The 26,717-nt window shown below is 52.4% G+C and overlaps 1 protein-coding gene across 7 annotated transcripts in view; it reads left to right on the top strand.

Annotated features, from left to right (window-relative positions):
- The window catches only part of PAX5 (paired box 5), a 129,499-nt gene that overhangs the window by 48,983 nt on the left and 53,799 nt on the right, over positions 1-26,717 (top strand). For 6 of the 7 annotated variants that reach the window (XM_074931680.1, XM_074931679.1, XM_074931677.1 and 3 more), the window contains one exon: positions 19,784-19,913. In XM_074931680.1, the coding sequence (XP_074787781.1) occupies positions 19,784-19,913 (130 nt within the window). Of the gene's footprint in view, positions 1-15,995; positions 16,053-19,783; positions 19,914-26,717 lie in introns of all 7 variants that reach the window. The other variant, XM_074931673.1, reaches the window with a different exon arrangement.

The following is a 26,717-nucleotide window of genomic DNA, read 5'->3' as shown; positions in this document are numbered from 1 at the left end:
CCAAGACCTGCCTCTGGCATCTGTCTGTGCAGGGTGCTGCTGAGCCCAGAAGTGGTGCTTTAGGAGCTAAAAGTCAGCAGTGGATGTGATTTCTCTCCAGGAAAATAAGGAAAAGATGCTTTTCCCCAAAGAGGTGGGATTTGGGGAAAGTCTAGTAGTAGCTGCTTACCTATTTTATTAGAAACTTGGTCCAGTAGCAGCCAGCCGAGTGTCATTGATTTTACTTGGGCACAAAAACTTGTTGATGACCCTGTGCTGTTCATCTGAGGAGCGCTCCAGGAATTTTACTGGAAGAATTGCTCTTCTCCAGACAAGGAAGTTACTTTTTCTCCCTATTTTGTGGGTCCTCTCTCTATCTTCCTCCTCACTCATCTGCTGGGAACAGTCCCTTGGCCGTGACGAGTTGTGGTGTGGGGGGACAGGTCCCTCCTACACAGCAGAACATTTGTAGCCTCATTGTGCTCAGTCCCCAGCTGAAGGCTGGCTCCTGCTGCCCAGAGTCCTCCTGATTTATTTTCTGGATAAAATTTGGGCCTGCCTGGTGGAAAGTGTACATCAGCCCTCCCATAGACTGACATGTTGATGGGCTGTGTGGGAGCGCTGGCTGACGGCTGCCAAACCCTTTGCTTTGGGTGCTTCCGATCTATTTCCTTTACTTTTCCATCTTTAACATTTCCCTCGGTTCACCTGTATAAAATGGAGACTTGTGAGTTATTTCTCACCTCAAAACATGTTGTGCCCTTGACACGCATCAGCTGAGTTTTCACATCTGCTGTAAGCTGTGCTCTATAGAGAGACCCACAGGGAATGAACACTCGTCTTGGGGACGGGCTCATACAATGCTGAGAGAGGACAACCACTGGACGACGACAGGGAAATAAAATACCAGGCAGGTCTTTGTTCAGGAGCAGCGCCCACTGCATGCGCGGGTGAGGCCGGGATCCCGCTGTGGGGCCGTATCATGAAAGACCCCGCCAGGCTGTGTGCGGGGGGGCAGTGTTAAGGCATCTCCTGTGACGTGCCTTGTTTCGTCTCCCGGAGCCCGGCGGTGCAGCTGTGCCTGCGTCGGGGTGTGCTCCACAGCAAGGGGGGGATACCCCACGTGCGGAGTGTGAGGGACATTCGACAGCATCCGGAAGCCTGAGGCTGAGGGCTGGCTGCGCAGACGGGCGAGTAACCGAGGCATAAAGTCAGCACTCTGGAAGCACCCTGGCCCGCCTTCCCCCAGCAGAACCCTGCTATAAACTTGAATTCTTCTGTAAAACGAACGCCTTTCCCTCACGTTTCTGCCCTTTTGTGCTCATTTTTTTTGCAAACAGCCCGTGATCGATTTGCACTAGCTGCACATCGTTCACGGAAAACTGATTTCACGTGTTTCTGGGCGCAGCTTTGGAAAGGCACGCAGCGGGGTGCTCGCAACACCCATCTCGGGCCGCGGCTCTGCTCACGGCTGCTCCCCCACGCTTCTTCCAGCGGCTGAGACAAAGCCCACAGCTTGCACGTCACACACCCCTCAGGTCGTGGAGAAGGAAAGCCTTCGCACCGTCTGCCTCCTGGACCGGCAGCGGGTCCCGCTCTCCTCCCTGTGCCGCTCGAGCTGTGTGGGGACAGGCCCTGCTGCTGCTGGCTGCCTTGGCTCCGCGACGCTGACCCCTGCCCGCCCGCGAGGCTGCGTGTGGGCTCCGTTACAACCTGGACTGGGAGGCCAGAGAGTCCTAAAAGTTCTGTGATCCCCTCAGGTTAAATTAAGGTGAAATGACACCAAACAATGGGTTAAAATGTTTTACTTGTGGTAGGAACAGCTTACCTTTGGAAAAGGATCATAAGCGATGTGGTCTCTTATAAATCTTAAGAAAGGAAGCGAAAAGAGAGAAAGAGCTAAAGAATCCGGATCCCCACCCCAGTTTCCAGCGTTGTCTCAGGTCCGGTGATCTTGGGTGCGGGGTGAAGACCCAGCAATGTTTCCTGTCGCCTTTTAAGTTAATTTGTCCATCTGATTTGCATACTGGACGAGGAGAGGCAGGTATCCCATGAGCTCATTTCCACGACAGACAGGGAGTAGGTGAAGCGGGGGTTCTGCGCATGCATTGAGGGGAATGGGGTGCACCCACCCCCTCGCTGGCAGTTGTGCTCGCCCTCCCACCTTTACTTCTCCCCCAGTTTCTGTAGAATTTTGCTGACTGCTTCTTGGGCAATTGTCCATCTCCTGGAACCTTCTGGGGCAGGATGCTCCCCTCTTATCAATCCTTTATCACCTTTTCATGAAGTCGTTAGCGAGGCCTGGATCCTGTCAGGCTTACACAATTGAGCTGGTAATTAGCAGTCCTTGTGCTGGAGGAGAAACAGTTGGATGGGCTACAGTTCCCCTCTGTGAGACTATGGAGTCAAACTCTAAGGGGTTTGGCGATACAGCCGCAAGGGAGCGGCGACATGCATCCTTCCGTACACTCTGTGCCTCCTTGGGCAGTGTTCCTTGGGCTCCTCACAAAGGCCACGGCTTGTGCTTGAGGTTTTCTGTCTCGATGAATATTTGAGCAGTAATGCCTTCAGTTCCTTACAGGCTCCCCTCGGAGCAAAGCTGAACTGACAAAGGAGCGTCTCCCGCCCGCCTGCCCGGGAGTTGTGCTGTGCAACTGCGCCCGTGGCAGACCAACGGACCCCAGCCCGGACCCTGACGCAGGCAAACTCCCACCCTCCTGGTCACTGCGCCCGCAATTCAGGTTTTTCCCAGCACTGGCACTCATCCCGTGCCCTCCCCTCACTGGCCGAGTGGTGTGATTTTCCCCTGGGAGGAACTGGAGGTGCTGGCTGTGCTCAGCAACCCCCTGTGTGGCTGTGAGGACATTGTCCTCCGGCGGGTTCCCGTGATCCCGACCAGAAGGATGGAGGGGCTCTCTCCAGCTCCCTGGGGAAGCCGTCCTGCACTGGCCGAGCCCATGGCATCAGTTGTTGACAATTTGCCAGGCGGACCATGGACAGGAGATGTGCCAGGGGATCAAGAGCCCCGAAACAACCTGGGGGGGCCTCAGGCACGGGAGGCGGGATGGGTGCAGGAGAGCCCCATCGAAGCGGCCGGGTGACAAGCCTGGGGCTGGCAGAATGATGTGCTTTTGGTGGCCGTGAGAGTGGGATTAATGCCTCCACAGGGGAAAACTGCAGGGTGAAGGATATACAGCAGGATCTGCTCGACAGGAGAGGCAGTGCATTAATTTCCTCAGAATAAAGAAGAGAATTATCTATGCTGGATTTCTGTCCACAACAGAAATGGATTCTCTTGTATTTTCAGCTTCACACATGGGTCCAATCGAATACTCATTGAAGCCAAGAGGAATATTTCTATTGACTTCAATAGACTTTAGATCAGGGCCATAATGAGGCATAACATGATGTGACCAGATTCAACACTATGTAGGTCACCGACTTAGAAGAGAACTGCTTGCTGCTAATAGCAGATAATTCCCAGGCCCTTGCTGATGTTTTCCCATTGCTTTTAGCTAGAACTAAACTGAGTATCTGTCCTCGTGCTCATTTCTGGATAAAATGTAGATATTCTGGGCTTAGGCAGAAACCAGGCAAACATATACTAATATATGTATTCATGACAGGCAGCAGGGATAAGTCTGGAGCTGGAGATAGGCACAGGCAGATGAAATCTGGATAACTAACGAGCCTGAAAAAATTACTAATAAATTGAAAAAAGTTGGAAAAATTGCACCAAGTTAAAACCTGATTGCCCCCTGTTTCAGGGTTGTGATGAAGAAGTTCTCTGAACTGACCAAGGGAAGGGCATAAATCCTTTTGAAAATCTTCAGGTTTTACTTTTATCTGGGCAGATAATTGACATCTTTGAAAGGCAAAAGTTTGTTTTTTACTGTGTGGAGTTGTATTGTATGGTGTGTTTGCAGGAATGTCCCTCCTGAGAGTGCGGGGGTTTACGGTCCTCCTTGCAATGGTGGGGTTTGATCTTTGGAAGTAACAGGGAAAAGTCAGAAACGCGTCAAACCGATGGAAGAAGAGCCAGGAAAAGGCAGTTAACGCCAGAAAGCGTCACCTGTGTTCCAGTTTGCGTGCTGGTGCCCGTGCTGGCGGGGCACAGCCAAGGGATGCTGCATGCCCACATGCCCACCCCCATTTTGCAGCACTGGGAGCCCCTCGGCCACAGAAACGGGGGGGGGCGGGGGGCGTGCTGGCAGCGCGGAGAGGAGCAGCCAGCAAGGACAGTTCTGTGGTTTTACAGCTGCTCCTCTCCCAGCTGAAACCTCCTCTGATCCAATCTGTGGCTTTATTGGTGGGAGGGGAAAAAAAACAACTCTAAAATCCAGCCTAAGAGAGCACATCAGGAGAGGAAAAACCTTCCCATATTTACTCTCGGTAGACTATTAAACAACACCAGGCTATTAATTTGGCTTTTGAGTCTTCACTAAAGCCCATAAAAGCGCACAGTTGTCAAATGGAGTTCATTTTAATTTCCTTTCAATCACAGTAAATTATTCAGGTGATAAATCAGCTGGGGCAGCCTCCTGGCTGTAATAGAAACCCTAATTCCTGGCTAATTATCCAGCCCATTGCTGCCAGCAGATCAATACCCTTACCGAATGGAAAGGGCGCGGGGTCTGGGCGGGCAGGGTGGTGGTGGGGGACAGTGGGAGGCATGGACGCCTGTGACCCCTGCCCCGGGCTGGGGGTTAAGCTGTGCAGAGCTCCCTCCGTCTCCACCGTCCCCTCCCGGGCAGCAGCGTGGGCTGGGGCAGCTGCAGCCCGGCGGGACACACATGCTGGTGTAGGAGATGGAGCCTGCTGGAGGCTGGGGGGATTTGGGGGCTCGCCCCGCTCCAGGGTGACCCTGCTGTGCTCCCGCCACTGGCCAGGACCCCGCGCTGGCCCTTTGTCACGGTTGCTCTGTCAGTTCCCCCAGTGTGGGACTTTGCTGCTGCTCCTCAAGATAATCTGGGATGGGGTGTAGGAACGGGGTGCGTGCACCCAGGGGTGTGCTGCGGGGCTGCTCGCTCCTGGCGCTGCCGGTCGCTGCTGGTGGTGGTTGGCACAGGCAGGGATGGGCAGAGGGTCCTCTGAGGGAGTCACAGGCTGCTCAGAAGGATGTCTTGGGGTGGTGATATTTTTCTTGCCCAGCCTTTCAATAATGGTTAAGTTTAAAGAGGTGTAGAAAAGGACTGGAGAGGGCCAGTGCTCGCCGTAGCACAGGGCGTTTCACTGGGAAGGAACAGCAGCTCTCTGGAGACGACAGTCGCGCTTACCCCCATCTCCCTGCGTGAGGTGGTGGTTTGGGAGCCGCTCTGCGCTCAGAGCCTTCCCGGCCCTGACACGATGCTGTGGCCCCCGGTTCAGGAGGAGCCACCAGCCCCTGGTTGCTCTGCAGGGGTGTTGGGTAGAGCTCCTCCATCTGCCAGGACCCCCCGTGCGCTCCGGGGAGCTCAGGACTCTGAGCTGACCTTGGCTTCTGGAGAACGAGCCTTCAGCGCAAGAGGCTTTGGGTGGGATCCCTGTTCCTGTTCACTGTCACCGTCACCCTGACTGTCGCTTACTCACATCACGGTGGTGCTGGCAGGGCCCAGCGGGCAGCACGGGGATAAGAGCTTTGGCTCTGCTCTGTTTTCAGCTCGAGAAGGAGACAAGAAACCTGCCATGGCGTTTCTTCCTGCTGAAAATCAGCTTTTATGCACAGCAAGCCTTTTCTTTTAGAACAGCATCAGGCAGCACGGCTCCTTGGGCCTACGCCTCCCATTCGCATCCTTGCTGCTCTGCCTGCCCTTACAGGCATTTTATTTTGTGCACGAGCTTCCGAAGGCTGCGCAAAATTCCCCGCTTGTGCCACCTTGCAGTGACACGTCGTGTTGGTGACGATCAGAGCAGGCCATGTGGCATGACACCTGGCAGTCTGTGTGGCAGCAGGGCTGTGGTGGCGGGGGCTTTTTGGGGGAAGTAGCGTGATGGGAACCGCGTGTGCTGCTGACGTCTCTCTGCATCAACATCGTCTCTGCACAGAGCACCCTGCAGCTTGTGAGGACACCCGGGGGTGTGTGTCAGCAGGGGATGGAATTAAAACTTCGAGTAAGCAAAAGAGGTGTGGAGAAACCCGGGTGGGGTAACCCAAGCAGAGAGCTGGGGATGGCCCTGCCGGGACCTGAGCTCGATGCCCCTTCCCGTGGGTCCCTTCCTGCGGGTGCCTGCTTCCCCTCCTCCATCTGGAAGCAGTGGGCGGCCTTGGGGTCAGGATTTCTCCTGAAGAGTTTTCTGAGAGGTATTGGGGAGTGTTTCCAGGGGTCTGTGGTGCCCAGCATACAACGCCCCGGCAGCGCTGCCCTGCCGAGGAGCGTCTGCTGGCGGAGGATGGAGCCAGGGCTTCATCGCGCTGACCCGGCTGTGCCGGCAAAGCCTGGAGACACTTGTCACCCTGTACAGAAACCCACAGGCTGTTTCTTGTCCTTCTGGGTCTCTCTGTCTCAGCCAGGCTTCAGCGAGTCAGACCCTGAAGAAATGGACCAAAAAGTGAATAAAAAGAGCCACTGGGACATGCCTGCTTAGTCCCTCTCCTCTCAGCAGTGTGTGGCCAAATCAGCGCCACGAAGCTGAGCTGGGGGAAAGCAGCAGTGCAGGGGTGTCGGGGATTTCATACAATCCCAGACTCATCCGGGTTGGAAAAGCCCCTGAAGCTCCTCCAGCCCAACCATGACCCTCCCCCTGACCGTTCCCAACTCCCCCAGATCCCTCAGCGCTGGCTCAGCCCGACTCTTCAACCCCCCCAGGGATCCCGGGGACTCCCCCCTGCCCTGGGCAGCCCATTCCAACGCCCAACAGCCCCTTCTGCACAGAAATCCTTCCTCAGAGCCAGCCTGACCCTGCCCTGGGCAGCTTGAGGCCATTCCCTCGGGGCCTGGCGCTGGGGCCTTGGCTCCAGAGACTCATCCCCCCTCTCTGCCCCCTCCTGGCAGGGAGTTTAGAGCACCATTTCAGGGTGATGTAAAGGCCCGAGCTCTCCCCGTGCCTGTTGCTTTGTTGGGGAAGCCCCAGCGATGGCCTGGGTTTATGCTGATGCTGATTCCCTCCGAGTCTGCCACATGGGGCTTGCTGGGGCTCATCCCCTGCTCCTGTGGGACCACGTCTGGCTCTGGCAGGGCAGAGCGTGGCTGCGTTTCCTCCCCAGAGGAGTCCTTGTCACCTCCTCCCCTTGCCCCAGCAGGGAAGGGGAATCCCAAAGTACCGAGGCAGGCAATGCCTTCAGGAGTTGCAGTGCCTTCCTGGTTTTTAACACCGCCTTTTCTCCTCTTGACTACTCTCAGATGTGACCATAGGTGAAAATACAAATCCCCAATCCCCAAGCTAAAGGAAAGGCCAGCCTTGCTGTGTCTGGAGGTCCAACATCCCCTTTGTCCTCATCTCCTTCCTCCTCACTCTGTATGGATGCAGTGGGGGAGTTTCCCCCCCGGGTAGGCTCCCCAGGTTGTGCACAGGCTCATGCAGAGGGGCTGTTGGTGACACGTGGCCATCGCGGAGGAGCGCAGTGTGCTTTGCCCCCAAGGGTCGGGGGTTTGGAAACTGCAAGCTTGGCACCGTTTCTGTTGGGTAAGCAAGGGATGCTTTGCCAATCACCAAGTTTCATCTCAGCACTTTCTGCCAGCTTTACGCCCAGAGCTTAGTGACGACAATGGAACACAAAGTCCCGCAAAGGTGACAGGTGATCTCCCCCTGGAGACTTGCCACGGCTGCTGTAAGTGGGGTGCAGAGGTGGGAAATCTAAGAAAAGATTTCCCCTCTTGCTATCTTGCTAGAAATTTCCATATTTCCTTGTAATTTAGAGAGATAAACCAGTGTAGCAGGAACCCTTTTTGCAGGACGAGGCTGTGAGTCAAGACACACACCAGTATGGTTAACAGTCAAGCTCCAAAGTTTATTAGAAAAATAAGTCCTTATATATTCTTGTACGTTCTAAAAATAATGGCAAATCCCTGTGTGCTCTGGCGCATGCTCATTTCAAAAACTAGTTCCTCTCAGCACTTTTGACAAGGACTACTAACCGCGCACAGCCGGTAGATGAGTTTCTGCTTTGTTATTTTAAAGAATCCCTCCTTATCTGTTTCTTCCCTAACAAGCACAAATTCTTTTGCTTTTAGTAGTCGTTAATCTAGACGCTGTTAGTCTTCTAACACAAGTGCGTCATTAATTTAGACGTCGTTAATCCTCTAACCCAAATGCTGATGATACTTTTACGTTGTCAGTGACGCAGAAGGTTTGCGACCCGGCATATGCACCCACAAACCAGGTCTATCACATCAGAAAATCTTTAATAAAACCCCACAACTTTGTCTTCGATGGAGCCTTCCTTCCAGGGTTTCATGTCACCAGCAGACTGCTAATGGAAAAGTCCGTCATTCTAGAAAAAGTCACAGACAGCAGCCAGTCAGACTGTGGACTCTGCCCAAGAGCTGAAGGAGAGCAGTGATTTACTGGCCACCCGCCACATTTTCAGTATCACATCAAAGGGTAATATATGAGTAAGATGAATAGAATTATAACTGCTTATGTAGTCTTTGTCCCTTTGAACAATAACAGAGGAGTCGTCCATGCACTTTGCTGTGTGTGTGTATGTGATGCTCTGCTTGCATAGGAACACAGATCTGGAATTGTCCTGAAACTGCTTTTCTCTGTGGAAAAACGTCATGTAACAGCACTAGTTAGCCAAGATTATGTCATTACAAAATTCACTGACCTCCTTATGTCTGTGTTAGCCCTGCGAGAGAGAGAAAGACAAATCTGTGAGTAAACACACCTGCCCATTGACTTATTTAATGCCTGGCCTGCTGACATTATCACAGAATCACAGAATCAACTAGGTTGGAAAGGACCTTGAAGATCATTTAGTCCAAGCATTAACCCAGCACTGACAGTTCCATTATATTTGAGAGGAAGGGTTTGCTCCGACATTCGAAGAATGGAACGGGGCTTCTCTCCTCCATCACCAGTAAATGTTTGGATCCTGCAGCCTTGACTAGTTTCAAATACAATTTCCACCTTTTGGTTTGGAAATCACCGCTGTTTTACACTCATTCTGTAGGCTTTCTCTAAATCTGTCCATGGCTTTAATCAACAAAGGTGGTTCCTCGAAGTGTGCTCCCTACACGGATAGTGAATACCCGGAGATCTCGGTGTGCTCAAGCATCTTCAAAGGAGCCAAACTCTCCATGGCAGTGCCCAGTGGGAGTACAAGAGACAGGGCATGAGCGGGCGCCGGAGGGGCTCTGCAGGGTCCAAGGGATCGCTCCCTCTCCCCCGAGGCTGGTCAGGCAGGGCAGAGCTTGCCCTCAGAAGTCACGTCGTCTCCATCCGTAGTGGTTTTCAGGACCCAGCTGGATGGAGCCCTGAACAGCCCGTCCTGGCCCCGGAGCTGGCCCTGCCTTGAGGGACCTCTGGAACTTCCTTCCAACCTGGATTATCCTACAGCCTCGACGTTCAGCTACCGCCTGTTCGTTCCAGCTGCTGCGGTGTGACTTGGGGAAGCTTTCGTAGGGTTGTGAGGGAAAATGGGGAGAGCGTGGTTGGGGTGGGAGAGCAGCACCTCCTCACAGAGCGTGGAGGACGGGATGGAGAGCTGTCTGGGACGGAGCGCCCGGGACCTCAGCAGTGCGCTCAGTGCAGGTGCTGGTTTTTCAGAAGAATGCCGTGGTTCTGAGCTGCCATTTTTCTAGGAAGGGATTGAATGAAACAACCTGGAAGTGGTTGTATGATGACAAAAAGACGTTGTGGGGTAAGCCACTTCCAGAAAAGGGGGCTAGTTTCAAAATTATTCTCTGCTCATATGATTAGTGGCTGTTTAAAAATCTGGTGGCAGCAGAATTTGCTGAAATTAAAGAAATAATGAAACCTGAGAGGAAGGAAACCTCTACGCTAAGAGCGCAGCTTAACATGCAGGGGGATGGTTTCATCCCTGCTCCTCTCACCTTGAAAATGTAATCAAATAAGGGCAACTTCATTGTCAGGGGTTTCCTCCGCTCGTTCCCTGTGCTGCAGAAGTCCCCTCCAGGCTCAGAGCTGCCCTGAGGTCCGAGTCAGTCCAGACAAGTCACGTCCAAGGACATACTGGGAGGGCTGGGGGAGAACCCAGTGGGTGCCTTTCTGAAACTGGAGCTGCAGAGAGGGGCCAGGCAGGGGAACCACACTCGTCAGACACGGTGTTTGGCTAGGAGTGTCTGGCCAGTTATTGAGACCTGTCTAAATTAAAAGGCATGATTTTGTAACAGATAAAATTAAGTTACACGACGAATTGTCATCAGATTATCTGCCTGATGAGTGTTTTTCAAGCATTACCAAGTTGCGAGGCTTCGCAGCAGTGGGTGTTTGTGTTGAAAGCACACGTCCCTGGTTTTGTCCGGCAAACGGTTGCTCTCCAGTTCTTGTGACCGTAGAGAAAAGTTTGGAAACGTCACCCCAAATGCACTTTGGGCACTGGAAGCGGGGCAGCTGTCAGGGTGGGGAGATGCCGGGGTCACACCAGCAGTGGATTCCCTTCTGGTTGTCCGATGCCGTGTTCTCATTGTGGTGTTTTACTGCGTGCGCAGCGCCTGGGCGTCTCCAGACCAGCTGACGTTTTAGTGGCAAAACAACGTTTTTTATGACAGGAGTGTGCCTGGCTGGGCCTGTCTTTCCAACAGAGAGTGTTTTTATCAAAACTGAAATGTTTCACTGAAATCTGTAATCTTTGACGATTTTTCTGCCTAGAAGGTCCCTCGCTGGAGCCTTTCACGGCAGTGAGGAGGTGCAGACCCTCGAGCAGCAGCAGGCTGCGGGTCTCATCAGTCTCTCTGCCTGGAACAAGTTCCCTGTAGGTGCTCTGTAGGGACCCTATAGGCCCCACACTCATTGATCAGCCTGCCCCGGTTCTGCTTCATTGTCTATACCTGTGCGCAGACATTTCCAGTCTTTCTGGGTGTTTTGTCTGAAGCTGAGGGGTAGACGGGGTGCCGCAGTGCAGGAGCGGTGTCTGCGGGGGGGGTGACCCTGCCCTGCCCGCTCCCCGTGCCGACAGACCCTCCTCCTCTGCCGGCGCCTTGCCCGAAGCCTCCGGACCCGGACCTGCTGCCGGTTGCGTTGGGCTGTTGTTGTCTAATCAGCAAAGGGGAAAAAAGCTCGAAATTCACCCTGTGAGATTAGTGGGGTCCATGCCTGTTCATCCTGATGAGGAAAGCACCACGTCATTCCCCAGATTTTCCCTGGCCAAGCGTTTCCATTCACATGAAACGTGAAGGGGAAGGAGGGTCTCCGCACCCCTGTGCCCCCAACCCCCCCAGGAACATCTCGTTTGTGGCACAACTGACTCTGGTGAAGGGATCCAAGCTGGGGGAGTCGCAGTGACTTCTGTCAGTGCATGGGCTGTTCCCCACCGCGTTCGGTTCCTGCTGCCTCCCTAACCCCACACCCCCGAGGACTGTAACTTCATAAATTGTCCAAAAATGGTGTTTGTCCTTCTGGATTTTCCATAAACATGCTGTAATGAAAACTGGCTAGCAGTATTGTGACCCTTCCCAATCCAGTCTTGGGTACAGGTAAAGAAATGAAAAAAAACTTTGGAAAACTATGTTGGTTTATGTTTTTAATATTTTTTTTTACATGAGGTCAGTTCCGTGTTGGGGATTTGGTGGGGAATTCAACGTTGTAGGGAAAATTGCCACCCTGAAAATGGAAAACAGCAGACTCCTGACCCCAGTAGGGTCACCAGGCTCCCAGGGGCACCAAGAAGAAAAAGTAAAAATTTTTTTGGAAAACAAAGAATGTGTGTGTCCAGCTTTGAAAGTGGCCTGAAATTCAGAAGTTTATGGATCGATTCAGCTCTGTTCAGCATAGATTTTGCAACACGCCACAAAACACAGCAAACTCTCTGGCTTTTCTCTTTTGGCTTTCACCTGTGTAGAGAGTCGGTACACCCGGATTTTTGGCTACCTGAGAGTCTTGGCCCATGGCGGATGCTGCGTGTTTATTTTGCCATGGGGTACAGCTTTGAAACCAGTTTATTCTGCACAATACTTAATAGGATACAGAGAGCGTTATGAAAGGATTCTTGGGTGGCGTTTTTGAAATACCCTTCAGGTAGTTCACGGCAAGGCACTGCAGAAGTACAGATGTTGTTCTGGCCAAGTTGCACAAGGCTTGTCAAGTCTCCGGAGCTGTCGGTAGGGTGGATGGAAGATCTGGCAGTACCGATGCCAACTTCACGCCCATTCCCAGTGTGGTTTCATAATTCTGCTTCGTATTTCTCCGTAGGGAAGTTCTTGACCGTGCTGCTAGTTGTGTTTTTTCCCCTGTTCACCCGTGCCAGATGCCTCAGTGGAATCAGTAGAGCTGTAGAGGGTTGGGTGTGTGACGGTGAAACTTGCCAGTCCTGACAAAAGTGGAGGTGGGCTCCCCCTGCCAGAGTTCATCCAGTTGGGCCTGATGAGGCGGAAAAGTGGAAAAGTAGCGTTTACTTCCCTCGGGTTGGCCTTATTGTCATTGTCTGTGGAGGCTTTTGCTTAAAAACCAGAGGAGGAGAGTCTGCCGGCCTCCGGGCTCCTCTGCCCCAGCCGGGCCACTGGGGTTGCCATGGCCAGTGAAAATCTTGGTGGAAAAACACCTGCCAGCATCTGCAGGTCTTTGTTTTCTTCCCACCAGATGTTCCAGGAGAGGTCCAAGGCCTTCAGGGCCCTTGAGAGGTTCAAGGGGCGACCAGGTGGGGATTCGTTACACGTGCCCAGACACTGTGCACCCTCTTCAGACCTTGCCTTTATTTAGTCTGCTAGCTCTGGTTGAGAAATAATAATAATAACAATAGCAAAAGGGACGATTTCAGCGGAAGCGCCGGCTGTTTTCCGCGCCGCTGTTCCGTGGGGTTTTGTTGTTCACCACGGGCAGCCTCGCTGGAGCGTGCGTGTGCGTGTGTGTGTGCGCACGGGTGTGATTTACTGCCCTGTGCAATGCCACATGTCTTTAAAATTACAGTGCCCATTTCCTGCTGAAATAATTTCTACAAAGAGAGGCTCCTATTACAGCAAGAGGAGCGTGGACGTCATGATTTATTATTATTTATGGTCCCAGGGCCTTGTTTATGCACGATGGGTTAGGTGCTCAGGATAGAAATGCCATTATGCAAATGACATTGAATGTCCTTACTGAGCCTAAATAATTTTTGTGTTGGACGATTAAACCTCATCTGTTATTGATATGGGCTGCAGTCGGGCTATTAAAGAGTCCCAACAGTACTTACTCCCAGTAATGGGAAAATTGAGAGGAAGAGGCTAAACAATTGCCTCAAGTGTGCTGTGATTGTCTGGTAGGAGTGGAACATAACGAACCCCCTGAATGGAAATCGTGTTTACTACTTAGGGATAAATAAAAAGGGAGAACATGCAATAAATTACGCTTTCTGATGTGAATCGGTGCAGCAGAGAATTTGCGTACTTTCAATTTATTTATTTGAGGTTTTTTTTTTTTTTTTTGGGGGGGGGGTATGGGCGGGGGGGATGTAGGTGCTGGGAGCAGCGAGGAAGGATTCCGGCATCCCGTGCCCCGGCCGGGCGGCTGGGGAGAGCCGCCCTCCTCGGGAGCCACGCCGCCACTGCGCCGTCCGCTTTGACACAGCTGTGCGGTCACATTTTGATCAGTGTTGATAGCTTATGAATTCCAAAATTGACAAAATTTACAGAAAAATGAGGATAATCCATCTTCCTTAGCAGCCTGTCAGGAGCTGGCTATACTTCATAATCTTCAATTACAGATGCTATTTTCAGACATTTACATGCAGATATTAGAACAAAATGAAAATGAGAAACAAAGAGCGAATGGAAATGCAGCTATTTATATGTATAAAAGAAAAACAACAGGTAAATTCTAGGCATTTAGATTGGATTTGGGCGTCCCTTCGGAAAATTGGAGAATGGCTGCGTCCGCTTATGGATTGCACCGTGGAAATGTAAAACGTAGCATGTCATTTCCCACATGCAGATAATCTGAGGACTGGGTCAAAAACAGGTCAGTTATTCTGAAGTATGAGGGTAAATGTGTTCATGGCAGGGTGCACTAGCTAATTCCCACTATCTTCAGAGGAACCTCTGGGGACGTGCGCAATCCTAATTGGATTTGGGCTAAAACGGAGCACAGCTGTTAATTTTTTAAAAATACACACGTTTTGTGAAAGGGGGGTTCAGAAATACTCCATTTAAACAGAGGGAAAAATGTTTTGCTGCTGAAATCAAACTTCTGTGCCCTGTGAAACAGCAAAGAGCCCAATGTTGCCGAAAACAAAGGGAAACTGGGGTTGGCCCCCGTGAGCTGTGGTAGCAGCTTTTACTCCAAAGCAGAATTGGTTTCGGCAGCGGGAAGCACGGGGGATGTGATGTAAATTATGAAGTGGAGGGGTGGCTGGCGAGCAGCGGCGGCGGGGCGGTGATATATGGGTTTTCGGATGCCTTCCCTGTCCGGATCCAAGGTGGCTGGGGAGGAGGGTGTTCGGATGGATTTTCCATTCCCATAAAATTTCAGGCAGAGCAGCACCGGTGCCCGTGCAGCTGCGAGCGGCGCTGCATTTCTGAAAGCCTGGGGAGATTAATTAGAACTGCTTTGGATTAAGCTCTCCGAACCATATCTAATGTTACAAATTCCTTCCCTTTGTCAGGCTGAGGCGGGGGTTTCCGTGGACAGCCTGCCTGGTGCGAGCCAATTCTGCCTTTATTTATTAATTTTAAAGTATTAACGACACGATGGGTTGGAGGTCTTGGGTGTGAGGTCTGGCCTGCTGCTGCCCGGAGGGGCAAGCGGGGCGTTCGGCAGTTGTGACCTGGGGGACAGCGCCGAGCTTTTCGGAGGCCTGAGATGAACGCTTGGCTTAAAGCAGGAGCAGCGTTGTTTCTGGCAGCGAAGGCGCTCGGTGCACCGCGTCTGTCGGGAGGGAAGGAGGCAGGCCGAGTCCCCAGACCCCCCAGGCTGGCGCGTTGCTCGGGGGGTCCAAGCCCCGGTCGTGTTTCTGCTGCTGCTGCGTCCCGAGCGTGGCCGCGGGCCGGGGGCGGCCGTGCCGGCAGCGGAGGACACACGAGGCGCCGCTTCACGCCCGCCTGGCGTTTCGCAGGTGTGATCTGGAAAACCGAGCAGGTGCAAAAAGCAACACGTGCGAGTCCCGGCGGGTGCCAGCTGGCTCCTTCCGACGGCCGCTTGCGGACGCCCCTTCTCGGTCTTTGCTTGGTGCAGTCACTCCAGAGCAGTGGGGGTCTGTGCCCCGCAAAAAGGAGGGGGCAGGAGGGGGGTGCCTCAGGGACCTCCCTGAGTTTCCCACGCCGGCACCCCAGAACCAGGCTGTTTCAGGGAGCGCTCTTATTCCCACTTTGCCTGCCGCCTTGGGATAAAACGCCAGGTAAATCTCAAAGAGAAGAGTGCTGGGCCACAGGGTGGGTTTTCCTTTTGTTGGGTTACAGTCGGGGTGAAGCCGGCGATGGGCTGTCCCGCCGCTTCACTGTAGTGCAGCAGGAGACGGCAGAGCCTGCCGCCTGCCTCGGGGCATAAATTGTTTAAAAACGGTACCGAAACACTCCTGCACCCCTTTTCCCTCCATCCACTCACCACCTCCCCCGCCCTGGGGGATAATATTTAGAAATAAAGCTTTTTCAGTGAAGATGGATGTCAGCTTCTCCCCAGGCAGCATCCTTCCCCTGCACGCTCTGCGGCGAAGGCTGGCGGGGAAGGGCCGCGCAGACCCGGCTGCTGTGAGAGGGGGGTGTGCTGCTACCCCCCCTCTCCTCGCTGCCCCAGCCGCTCCCCCGCCAAGCACCCGCCTGCTGGGGGACCACCCCCAGCCCCTCGCCAGGCGCCTGGGTCCCGTCCGCCTGAGCCGAGCAGGATGGGGCAGGGGGAGCACGCGAGGGCCCGTCTTGCCCCTCTTTTTGGTTTGTCCTTCTCGGTCTCTCCTTTTATATTTTCCTCGTTTCACGTGTCTGTGTTTTCTCTCCTCCATGCTATGGCAGTGGTGCTCCATGCTGATGAGACAGTGCGTGGTACAACCGCAGGCAGTCATTTTTCAGGTAATTTCTAGGGTACTGAACACCCGACTCTTGCTTTTTCACCTACCAAGCAGCAGGTCAGGCTTCCCACTGCGCGGGGAGGGATGCCTGGCCGTGCCCGGACCCCCAGGCTGCTCCTTGCCGGTGGCCGTGCCAGCTTGCTGGTGGAGGAGACAAATCTGAGACCCCTCCTGCTGCCCACCCCGAGCAGCTGGTGGGGCTCCCGGGGAGGGTCGGCAGGAAGGTCTCCATGGGGCCATGGGGTGAGGGGCTGCTCCACGACCGCCGCCTCCCCCCAGGGTTTCCTCTCCTCTCCGGACGGGGTGTCTGGAAGGATGAGCTCTGCCCTGGGGGGAGCGGGTCCTGCCACCCCATGGCGTCAGCGAGGCTTGCTGCTTCTTCGAGGGGTGCTGCGGTCCCCCAGCCCCTCCACGGGGGCGAGGAGGGGTGCAGACAGCACCTGCTGGTTGGTTCGGGGGTGGAGGCTCTTCCGCTCTGCACCCCCAGGTCCCGGCTCTTTTGGGGCAAGAAGATGCCTTCTGCTGACCCTTGCCTCCCTGCACCTTGACTGCGGTGGCGGGTGGACATGGTGGGTCACTCCCTGCCAGGACAGCGTCAGGAGGTGGGGGGGTCGGTAGCCACCAGGGCTGGCCCTCAGCCCGGGCTCGCTCCTCCCGGGTGCCGGTAGCCCTGGTGGTGGTCGGGGCACGGTCAGTGCGGCCGCTGGTGGCTCCAAGGAGGGATGTGAGCACAGTTTTGCCATGGGACCAGGGAAGCAACTGGAAAATCCCTGATAATCCCACTGTTCTTAACTCTGAGAAAGGTTGCTGGGCCATCACAGAAGAGGTGCATCTCCTGTCTACGGGGACCAAAAGCAGGGGGGGACCTCAAATCTCCATTTCTGGCGTCTCTGTCTCCTGCAGCAGAGCCGCCCAGCTGCGGACTCTCCTCCTGTAAGGCTTCCAGGTCCCCCCAGTTTGCAGAATTGGCTCCATGGTTTGCAGCCGTGCTGCTGCAGGCCGGTGAGATGGGGAAGTGCTGCCCGCGGGCCGGCCGTGCTGCGGCCCCTCGCTCCATCTCCCCGCGGCGGGGTGATGCCGGTGAGCACAGGGTACCACTGTCCCGGCCCACGCCGGGGGTGCCGCACCCTGGTCGCTGCTTGATTCTGGCTCCGGAGCTGGTCAGTCCCGCCGAGCTCAAGGGCTTCGCTGGTGAGGTGCTTCCGGAGCGTTGCAGTTAAGAGGTGGGACCTGGCCCTGCTTCCTCCTGGGTCAGTCCCTCGCACCCCGGCGGGAGCCAAGCTGTGGTGTTTCGATATCGGCAGCCCCATGTTTCGGGTTTGCAGGCAGGGGCTCAGACTGGTCCCAGTTGGGTTTGTGTGAGGAGCAGCGGCCCCAGAAGCCGCCTGTGGCTGTGGGTTTGGACCTGCACCCCGTGTCCAGCCCCGCCTGTGATCCAGCCTCTGGCACAGCTGGATGCTCCCTCACAAACTCCAAGTGCCCAGACCTCGCTTCCTACGTGGGCAGCCACGTTTGCACCCTGCCCGTGGGGAGCAGTGGGTCAGTGTGCCACGGGAAGACACAGAGAGATTTTCTAGTGTGGATACGGTGTGGTCACGGCTTTATGTAGAGCAGTAGGGGTGAAATAAGATGCCCTTCCCCGGGGGGTGGTGTGCGTGCTTCTGCAGACATCAGAAATACCGAACGGCAGCGCACAAGCACAGTTTCTCCCTCTGCTGTGCTCCGGGCCGTCCCATGCCGCTCACGCATCACTGGCTGCCCGGGATGTCTCCGCAGGGCTGCGGCTGTGCTGTTGTTCCTCTGGTGTCTTGTTAAATCGGGGCTTTAGGGGAGCGAAAAAGCCCAGTGGTGCCCTGCACGTGCACGTACCCAGCGCAGGGGGGAGGTGGGGTTGAGGGTGTAGGACAGCGTGGGGTGGCGCGGGAAGGCTGAAAAATGCACCTTGGTAGGATGTGGAGTGGGAAGGAGCTTTGGGTGCGTTGGTAGGAGAAAGCCTGGGAGCTCCAAGGCGCAGAGGGGATGAAGGAGTGAGCCTGTGGTCTCTGAGGCAGCGGTGGTGGAAAAAAGGGGCTGGGTGTGTGACGGCAACGGAAATGCGAGGGTACAGCTGGTGTGGGAGGAGGAATAGCTGAAAGAGCTGAGGAATAGTTTAATTGTTCCTCGAGTTTAATGGAATTAAAGACAAGTTTAATGCAAGGGTTGGGGAGGAGTACAGGGGTCATTGCTGAGGAGCGTTTGGTCCGAAGGACCCTGCAGGCTGATCCGTGGGCCGGGTGAAGGGGCGGCTGGTCACTGGCAAAATGTATTTGACACACTCAGCTGAAAGAGGTTTGGATGGGAGATCCTGCAAGGTGATGGGTGTGATTGTGCCTCATGCAGATTGTATCCTCCGAAGAAACACGCATGTGCGCGCAGACCTGCTAACGGGGGTGTGTGTCCATGTAAATTAACTTCTGTCTGAGTGAGAACTGAGCGACAGAGGCACAAACAGGTGCATCTGACCCAAAGTGCTGAGCTCGTGGCAAATGCCCGACTGTGTGCTGGGTTCTTGGACGCTTCCGAGAAACTTGCAACAGGGAGAAAGATGTCTTTGCTCAGATCAGCTTTTGTTTCCTTAAAAAAAAAAAAAAAAGTTAACTCTTTGATTTGGTCACTCAAAAAAATGACAGAGTCCTGGGTTCCCCTGTTCCCCTTCGTTGCTTCAGCTCTGCACAGGTGCTGCCTTGACTTAGTCTATAGGAATACCGCGGGGTCAGCCTCGCAGTGCTTGTTCTTCAGGTTATCTGTTCCTGTTGCCATTCTTCACTTGCGTTCATCATCCTCCGGTTGTTACAGGCGTGATTGCGATGTCACCAATAAGGGATTGAAACTTAAAACGTAAATAGCAGCAGGGAAGAAAGAACTTTGAGAGGGAACGTCCCATTTTTGTGTGAATGATCCTGACAGTAAGAAATCATGGAAAAAAGCAAATGAAGATAAGCTTTCTGTGGTGTGCACGGAAGTCCTTCTGGATGTATGGATTGGCCTCACCTGCTATAGATTTCCATAGCTACGTGGACTTCTACAGGGTTATAGGGCAGAAACAACCTGATTTCTGAGGACCTGTGCTCATTTACCGTGGCTTCAGCTAATGAGATTAAAATTCCCATGAGATGAGAGAACATCCTTGCAACAGTCAGGTGATTTATTTTTAAATAATTTGGATTTAGGAACAGGTGGCTTCAAATCCATCCATGAAGCAAACACTTTTATTTTCCTCACTTTATTTCTTGTGAGATGATGAGGAAATGCATCATTCCCAAGGAAAGGGGGGAATGGGACACCCTGCTCCCACCTGCTCGTCAGTGCCCGTTTCTTCAGGTGCCACCAGTGAAATAAGGAGAGTTCAGGTTAACTGGCACAGCCATCTTTCTCTAACAAGCAAGAAACTTGCATTCAGCAGTCACAACCCCCAGTTTACAAAATTTCCTCTTTAAGGAAAGCCTTGTTACACATTGGTGAGTTTGGCTCCGGTTTTATAAAGAAAGCCCATTTTGATGTTCTCCGAGAGCACTGGTGATAAGCACAGACCTGCTTATTGAGCAGTTTGAATGTGTAAATGGGTATTGCCTTTAAAACTGACAGAAAAAATGATTTTTGAGTTCTGTATTGCATCTACTTTTTGTCATACAGGCAAAAGCACTAGACTAGTAAATTTACTATTGCTAAAATGCCTTTTTTTTTTTTTTCTAGGCAACTGAATACTCAGCCATGGCATCGTTAGCTGGTGGATTAGATGACATGAAGGCCAATATAACCAGCCCTACTTCTGCGGATTTGGGAGCGAGTGTTCCGGGGCCTCAGTCATACCCTATCGTCACAGGTAAGCAATTTTCCAGCGCTGATAAGTAGTGTGAAGGTGTGTGTGTGCCCATTGCAGGGTGATGTCCTTTACGGAGGAGCTGTGTCGGCTGAGGAGTCGTTTGCTCAGAAAGTCCCTTTTCAAGTGCGATTTTGTAGCAGCCCCGTTGGAAGTCAGCGCGCAGCTTGTGTAAATCAGTAGTGCTTGCTTGGAGCCAGCGGATGAAGCATCCATCCTCCTGTCCAGGAAGGGATGTGCCCCTCCACCCCAAAGCTGCACCCCGAGTACCGACGTGTGACCAAAAAGCAGAATGTTTGCCTCTGCTTTTGGGCTTTGTTGCTTGTTTTTTTGTAAAAACGCCTGGCATGTTTGGCTGGATGGGGTTTTTATGACAGTTCAGACTAGCCTGAATTTTGGATGCTTTTGATTCCTACAGCTGCTCGTGTTTTGTACAGTTTCTGGAATTGTAATTGTTGCACTGAGGCTGAGCATTTAAATGAAAAGCAAAAGTTGTTTGCTCAAGGAATGCAGCATCATCTGCATTTATCTAGCAGGCGTGCGGTGGGAGTTGAGGAACAGCTAGAATTTGGTAAATGCCTTGGTCCTCTCGTTGTTCGGGACTGACCACATTGCTTGAAAGGAGGTTTGCCTAAATGGTAAGAAAATGACAGAACTCTGTGCTGAAGGAATTGCGGGAGTCAGAAAAAAGGAATTTTAAAATTTAAGGCTTTGTGTTTCATCTGCATGTTACCTCTGTGTGTTACTTCTGTCCTTGTGTCTAACTGTGCAGATTTCATCACTGGATTTTCTCCATTTTGCCAAAGATTGGATTTACTTGTCTATTTTGTTGCTAAAAGGGAAGGAGGTACTGGTTTTGGGATAGTATTGCCCTATCTTGAAAGCACTACATTCTCATCTAGAAGGAGAGCAGTTTTGAAAACAAATGTTACAAAATTGTTTTAACCCAATATGGCATCAGTCTTTGGCTCTTATTGACAGAAGTTTAGGAGTATTCAAAAGAAATTAGAGAGTTAGAGGAACCGTCAGGAAATCCATGTTTACCTTGAAGTGTGGGAGGGGAGAGACTTCTTGAAACAACTGTCTGGTACTGGGCGGGTGGTTTGAGGGGTAGATTCAGAGGTAAGAAAAGTGTCTAAAGGTGGATGGAGGGACAGAAAGAGGGATTTCTGGCCATGTGTGGCTTATAACAGGTAGGGACGTAGAGCACAGAGAGATATATAATTACAGAATCATAGAATAGAAGGAATATAAAAGAAGGAACATGACCCATCATGTCTGGGGTTATAAGCAACACACACAGCCTATGGAAGTTAAAAAGAAATGCCTCCTAAAGCAATTTATTCTGTAATTGTTCGCTGCAGAGCTCCCTGCTTCTTTCTTCGCAGCCTGAGGTGCTGCTCCTTGCAGAAGGCCCAAGCTGCCTTGGCCCATCACGGGTGTCGCGTTGCCCTTTGTTCATCTTCCGGGGGTTTGTCTCTTGCTCATCCGAGTCCGTGACAAGCCCCGATGTCCCACCAGCGGTGTCTGTGCTCCACTGCCGCCCCTCGGACCGCGTCCGCGGGTGTTGGGGCATCACTGCCTGGGGCTCCCCCGCTGGGAGCACCCGCAGCCTGCGGGGTGGGAACTGATGGGAGCCGTGTCCGCAGGGGGAAGCAGAACAGCACAAAATTACTGAGCTGCGTTATCATGGTGCAGTGGGGAGGCAAGAAGACGATGGAGAAGCGGAGTGCTTGCTCGCTTCTTTCTTCTTCTCAGGAACTGACCACCCAACATCTGCACCTGGCCAAAATCAGGCTCAGCCAAGAGCTGTTGTTTGATTTGATACGTCAGCAGAGCTTGCTCTTCTACGCTGCTTTAAGCACTTCTCATGCTTCTTACGTTACCAGAGTTTGGTGAGCTGTCTGATCAGGTTTGTTAAAGCAAAACTGACTACAGGAGTGATGCTGAGGAGCTCGTGACAGATCTTGCGTGGGTTCTCTCTATAACATTACCTACACTTGAACAGAAGTTCCAAATGTTAAATTTACTAGTTCTCATCAAAAACGTGGAACAGGCTTTATGAGTAGCAAGCCTAGAAAAAATCTGCCATTGGTCTTAAATGTGACAGGGTGAGAGCTATAACAGAACACGTTTTACAAGGCAGTAGGTATTTATATCTTTAATTTGATATTGCTGTAGAGTTTTCTAACACCTGCATTCATAAAACTTAGATTTACACGAGCATATCAAAACCCTTTTAAAACCTATGCCTTCTGATATATTTTTGGAGAAGATTGTCTGACTGTTATCCTCCCTTTTCTTTTCCTAACACCCGTAGCAACTCCTTTGTGCTGCTCATGCCCAGAACCCCCTGGCACGATCTGGGCCCTATAGCTCTGGGCATATATGATACGGCGGAGCCACCCTCTCTGCCCTGAGGCTCTCCTGATGAGCTGAGGGGACATGCAGACTGTCAGGGGCAGAAAGATTCAAGCAGCAAGACACGCTGTGTAATGTGCAAGGCATGTAGGTTACGGCACGCTCGGCGGTGCGTTTCTCACCGTAGCTCTGGGCAGACTTCTCCATTTTCTCCCAAGAATTAACTCCCTCTTTCAGTCACACCTCTCTTCCTACCCGTTTCATTGGTGGAACAAGGGGTTTGGAAGAGGAGAGGCATTGATTGATCCTTTTTCACTTGTAACCAGGAGCTGCATATGGCTACTGGCTTTGCATCTGTAGTACGTATCACTGAATATTGTAAGGAACTGCGTAATGATGCACAGTGGTGGTTTTGAGCACAAGGTCCCACAAAATTTTGCTGACACATCATGTACTCTGCCTTCTGGGAACATCTTGGTCGTTTGTGGTCTGGCCCAAACTATGATAAAATTCAGTGACTTAGTGTTCCTAAGCTGGGGCCGGGGTGGGTGGTTGGTTTTAGGTGGTAGATAAGGCAGGTGACGCCTGGAAGGTTGGCTTTGTATCGGCCCTGCTTCGGTGGTCAGGTACAGGCTGACGAGAGAAGTTCTGCCAGAGCCAGGTCTTGGACCTTGGCCCCTTGTCTGGCAGGCAAGAGCCCGAGCCTCGCAGATCCATGATGGTGTTTCTTCTGTGAACTGCTCCTCCTTGGAAGAGAAATGGCCAACCCTTTGACTCCAGTCAAGACTCCGGTCTTTTCTTGAGATCCAGAAAGTTGGGTGGCTTTTAATTTCTTCACCCTTTTTTGAGTGTTTCCACTCTTCCTTGTTCCATACAGGCTGTCCTGTGATGTGTCCAAGCAAACCGAGAGCAGGAGGCTGAAAGCCTTGGGGGACAACTTGTTTTGGTCATGCTAGGTAGTGTGTTTTCAGCTGTAAAGTTGAGGGGTGGCTGGATAAAGGTGTCCAAAGTCTGTGCCTGGTGGAGCTAATGGGTCGAGAGGTTGACCTCGCTTCTGAGTTGACTTTCCAGATTATGAACACTTCTGTTACAGCTTCACTATCATGAAACCCAGAACTGCTTAAAACACCGGTAGCATCCCTAAGGGTCTGCTGGTGGGAAATGTTGTTTGTACCCGGAGCTCTTCTGGTGTGTGTGAAGCAGAGCTGTGAATGCGTGATTGCGCGATGTTTCAACAGAGCGTGGGGCTGTTGGTGGGCATGGGGCTGGAGGGCTGCGTTTGTGGGGATAAAGAACTTGAAATATGGATACAGGAGTTTGAGCCAAGAACGCTTACATCCTTTTGATAGCTGGTATCTGCTGTTCAAGCTTAATCAGTTTTTATGAGAAAGTCTGGAGACTTTCTGGGCTGCCATATGTGAAGAGACCTAAGTCTAGTTCATCTTGTCAGTCTTAAGTCTGTAAAACAGATTGTAAAAGAATTTAATGCAAATAAAGCTGAGAATCGAGGTCTTAAGTGAATTATGATCACAAGCCTTTCATTGTTCTTGTCACCAGGCTGTGGTGTGGGTGGCAGAGGAATGTTGAGGGTTGGGAGGCAAAAAATCCTCTGTGCAGATGTTGGTCGAAAATGTAAAATTTCTATTTCTTAGCAAGCTGGTAGACCAAAAAATTTGGGATATTTCTTGAGGATGAAACAATTGCTTAAACATTGTCATTCATGCCAGTACTTGCTGCTAGAATACCTCTGAGAAAAATATTCAGTGATAGTTCTGAGTGCCGCTTCATCCACCAGCTCTGCTGAGGTATGGACCACCAGCCACACCTCCGGTTAGAGAACCACTCAGTTTCTCTGCATTGTTTTTGTGCCACATTAAATACTAGGTTTAAAAAAACCCCTTCCCTCACTGTTTGCTGCCACAGTCCATAAGTGCTCTCCATTTACAAGCCAGTGACATGTGCCCAGCTCCTTACTGCTGCAGTCAGCAGTTTCCAAGCAGCCCGTGATTGTTACTAATTACCTGCAGATGCATTTTCCCCGCTCCAGTTTGCTGATTTCAGCGTGGTCGGTATCACTTTAGGAGGACAAAGTCGTGCTAAATTGACACTTGGCAGTGCGTGCCGTGCCGTGCCGAGCCGACCGACAGACCTGCAGCTCGCGTTGGCAGAGCCGGGGCGGCTGTTGGCCGACCCCGCAGCCGGGGAAGTTTGGCTGGAGGGGACCTGACCTGAGCTCTGCGCCGCTCCGTTCAGAGAAGCGTTGCAGAGCAAAGTGTTGGTGCGATTGTTTCTCTGGCAGATGTTGGAGTGGGGGAACCTGCTCTTCTCCCATCACAGGACGTCTCCATCACCCCTGACAGGACTGGTCGTGGTTTAGGCCCAGCTGGCCACAAAGCCCCACACGGCCACTTGCTCACTGCTCCCCATGGTGGGAAGGGGAGGAAAATCAGGAGAAAAATAAAAGTAAAAGCTCGTGGGTTGAGATAAGGGCAGCTTCATAGAACAACACAGGAGGAGAAAGAATCACCGAATCATCCGGGTTGGAAAAGCCCCTGAAGCTCCTCCAGCCCCACCATGACCCTCCCCCTGACCGTTCCCAACTCCCCCAGATCCCTCAGCGCTGGCTCAGCCCGACTCTTCAACCCCTCCAGGGATCCCGGGGACTCCCCCCTGCCCTGGGCAGCCCATTCCAACGCCCAACAGCCCCTTCTGCACAGAAATCCTTCCTCAGAGCCAGCCTGACCCTGCCCTGGGCAGCTTGAGGCCATAACAACAGTACTAGTGAAATGAATATATAAAGCGAGTGATGCACGGTGCAGTTGCCCACCACTCGGTACCACGTGCTCAGCCCCGCTCTGAACCGTCCATCCCAGAGTGTCTGCGCCTGCTCTTCTCCTGCGTGACCTTACGTGCTCCTTCGTGCGGTCGGCCTTGGAGACAATGGTCCGTAGACCCACATGCTTTGGCTTTCCTGCATGTTTTGGATGCACATCGAAAAGGCAAGAAGAAACAGAACAAAACCAGGAGCAGGGTTGGTTTGTCATCTGGAGGGATGGGGAAAGGGAGACGTTCCCAGTGACCCAGTTACCTGCTCTGAGCTCAGTCACCAGAGAAAACTGATCCCAGACTTCAGGCTGAACGGAATGTAGAGCCGATGGGGCAAATGTGTCTGGCTGAGCAGACCCCTCCACTCCTGGAGAGATCAGCTTGACCTTTTCCTTAGCGTGGACACACCCAGCACCTCGGGTATATCATGCCAGGTAGTTATTTCTTCATGAGTGGCACAGGTCTGTGGCTATTGCAGGCAGCATGGAGATGTTTAACCTTCCATATTCCTGCATATTTTGTTAAATTTTTGTAGTTAGGAAATGGCAATGCTAAAATGGGGTAAATGCACATTAAAAGATGATCCGTTCCTTGTGACTGCTCTGCTGTGTCATAGTCCTTAGCAGCCTCTCAGTGTCTTTTTCCCTAGGAGTGCTCAGTCTCACAGAAGTCTTTTTCCTGACTCTTCATCCTGTTTTGTTTACCCCATTGTGCCGTGGCTGCAGTTTATGAGACACTGTTTGCCAGGCTGTTGAATGGCAGATACTGTTGTTCACTTCTCAAGCTAGGCACGAGGTGGTGACACTGCATTTGGACTGGACACTTTGCCAAAAATGGATCATCCCTGAGCAGTTCGGTGTTTGCAGCCAGCGTGATACCGATGCCTTCAAACAGGGGGAAGAGCTGCTCCTCTAAAGTCCCAGGCTGATCTCTTGCCAGGGTTGAACACTGATGATATTTAGCATTTAGCTCAATGCAATCCGAAAGGACTTATCATTTTTTTAACAAGAAATCAAGTGGTGTGTAGTATGCAGATCACCTTCAGAAGAACGGCAGCAGATCCTTCTCAGCCTATGGGTGGAGGATTCATCAGAACAACCCCAGACACCGGCGTTTGGGTGAAGGAGTCTGGAGCCTTCCTCTCTCCACAGGCTGCAGCCTGGGCGTTGAGTTTGGACTAGACATCTACTTTTTGCATAACCCAAGTAAGAGGGTCTTACAACACACTTGGTCATGATGTCCCTGATCAAAGGGCGCTTTGAGCTTTGGTTTCCAGCTGACTCTGCATGCTCAGCAGGGGTGGTGGTGTGCCCTGCCAGAGCTGGGACAGGGCTGGGGACAGGGCGGCTCGCGGAGAGACCCGTCCCCCTGTGCATCAGTACTTGATGGAGGGCGAGCAAAGCAGAGGGAAGCAGACTCTTCTCAGTGGTGCCCAGTGACTGGGCAGGAGCCACAGGCACAAACTGAAACATCAGAAACTCCTCTTACTTGTGAGAAGAAACTGTTCTGCCCTGAGGGAGGTCACACGCTGGCACATCTTGCTCAGCAAGGCTCGGGAGTGTCTGTCCTTGGAGCTGTTCATAACCCAGCTTGACATGGCTCGAGGTGACCCTGTTCTGG

Source organism: Athene noctua, chromosome Z (genome assembly GCF_965140245.1).
Source record: "Athene noctua chromosome Z, bAthNoc1.hap1.1, whole genome shotgun sequence".
NCBI lineage: Eukaryota > Metazoa > Chordata > Aves > Strigiformes > Strigidae > Athene > Athene noctua.
Note: the sequence above shows the minus strand (reverse complement) of the source record. Positions and strands in the feature narration are given on the sequence as shown.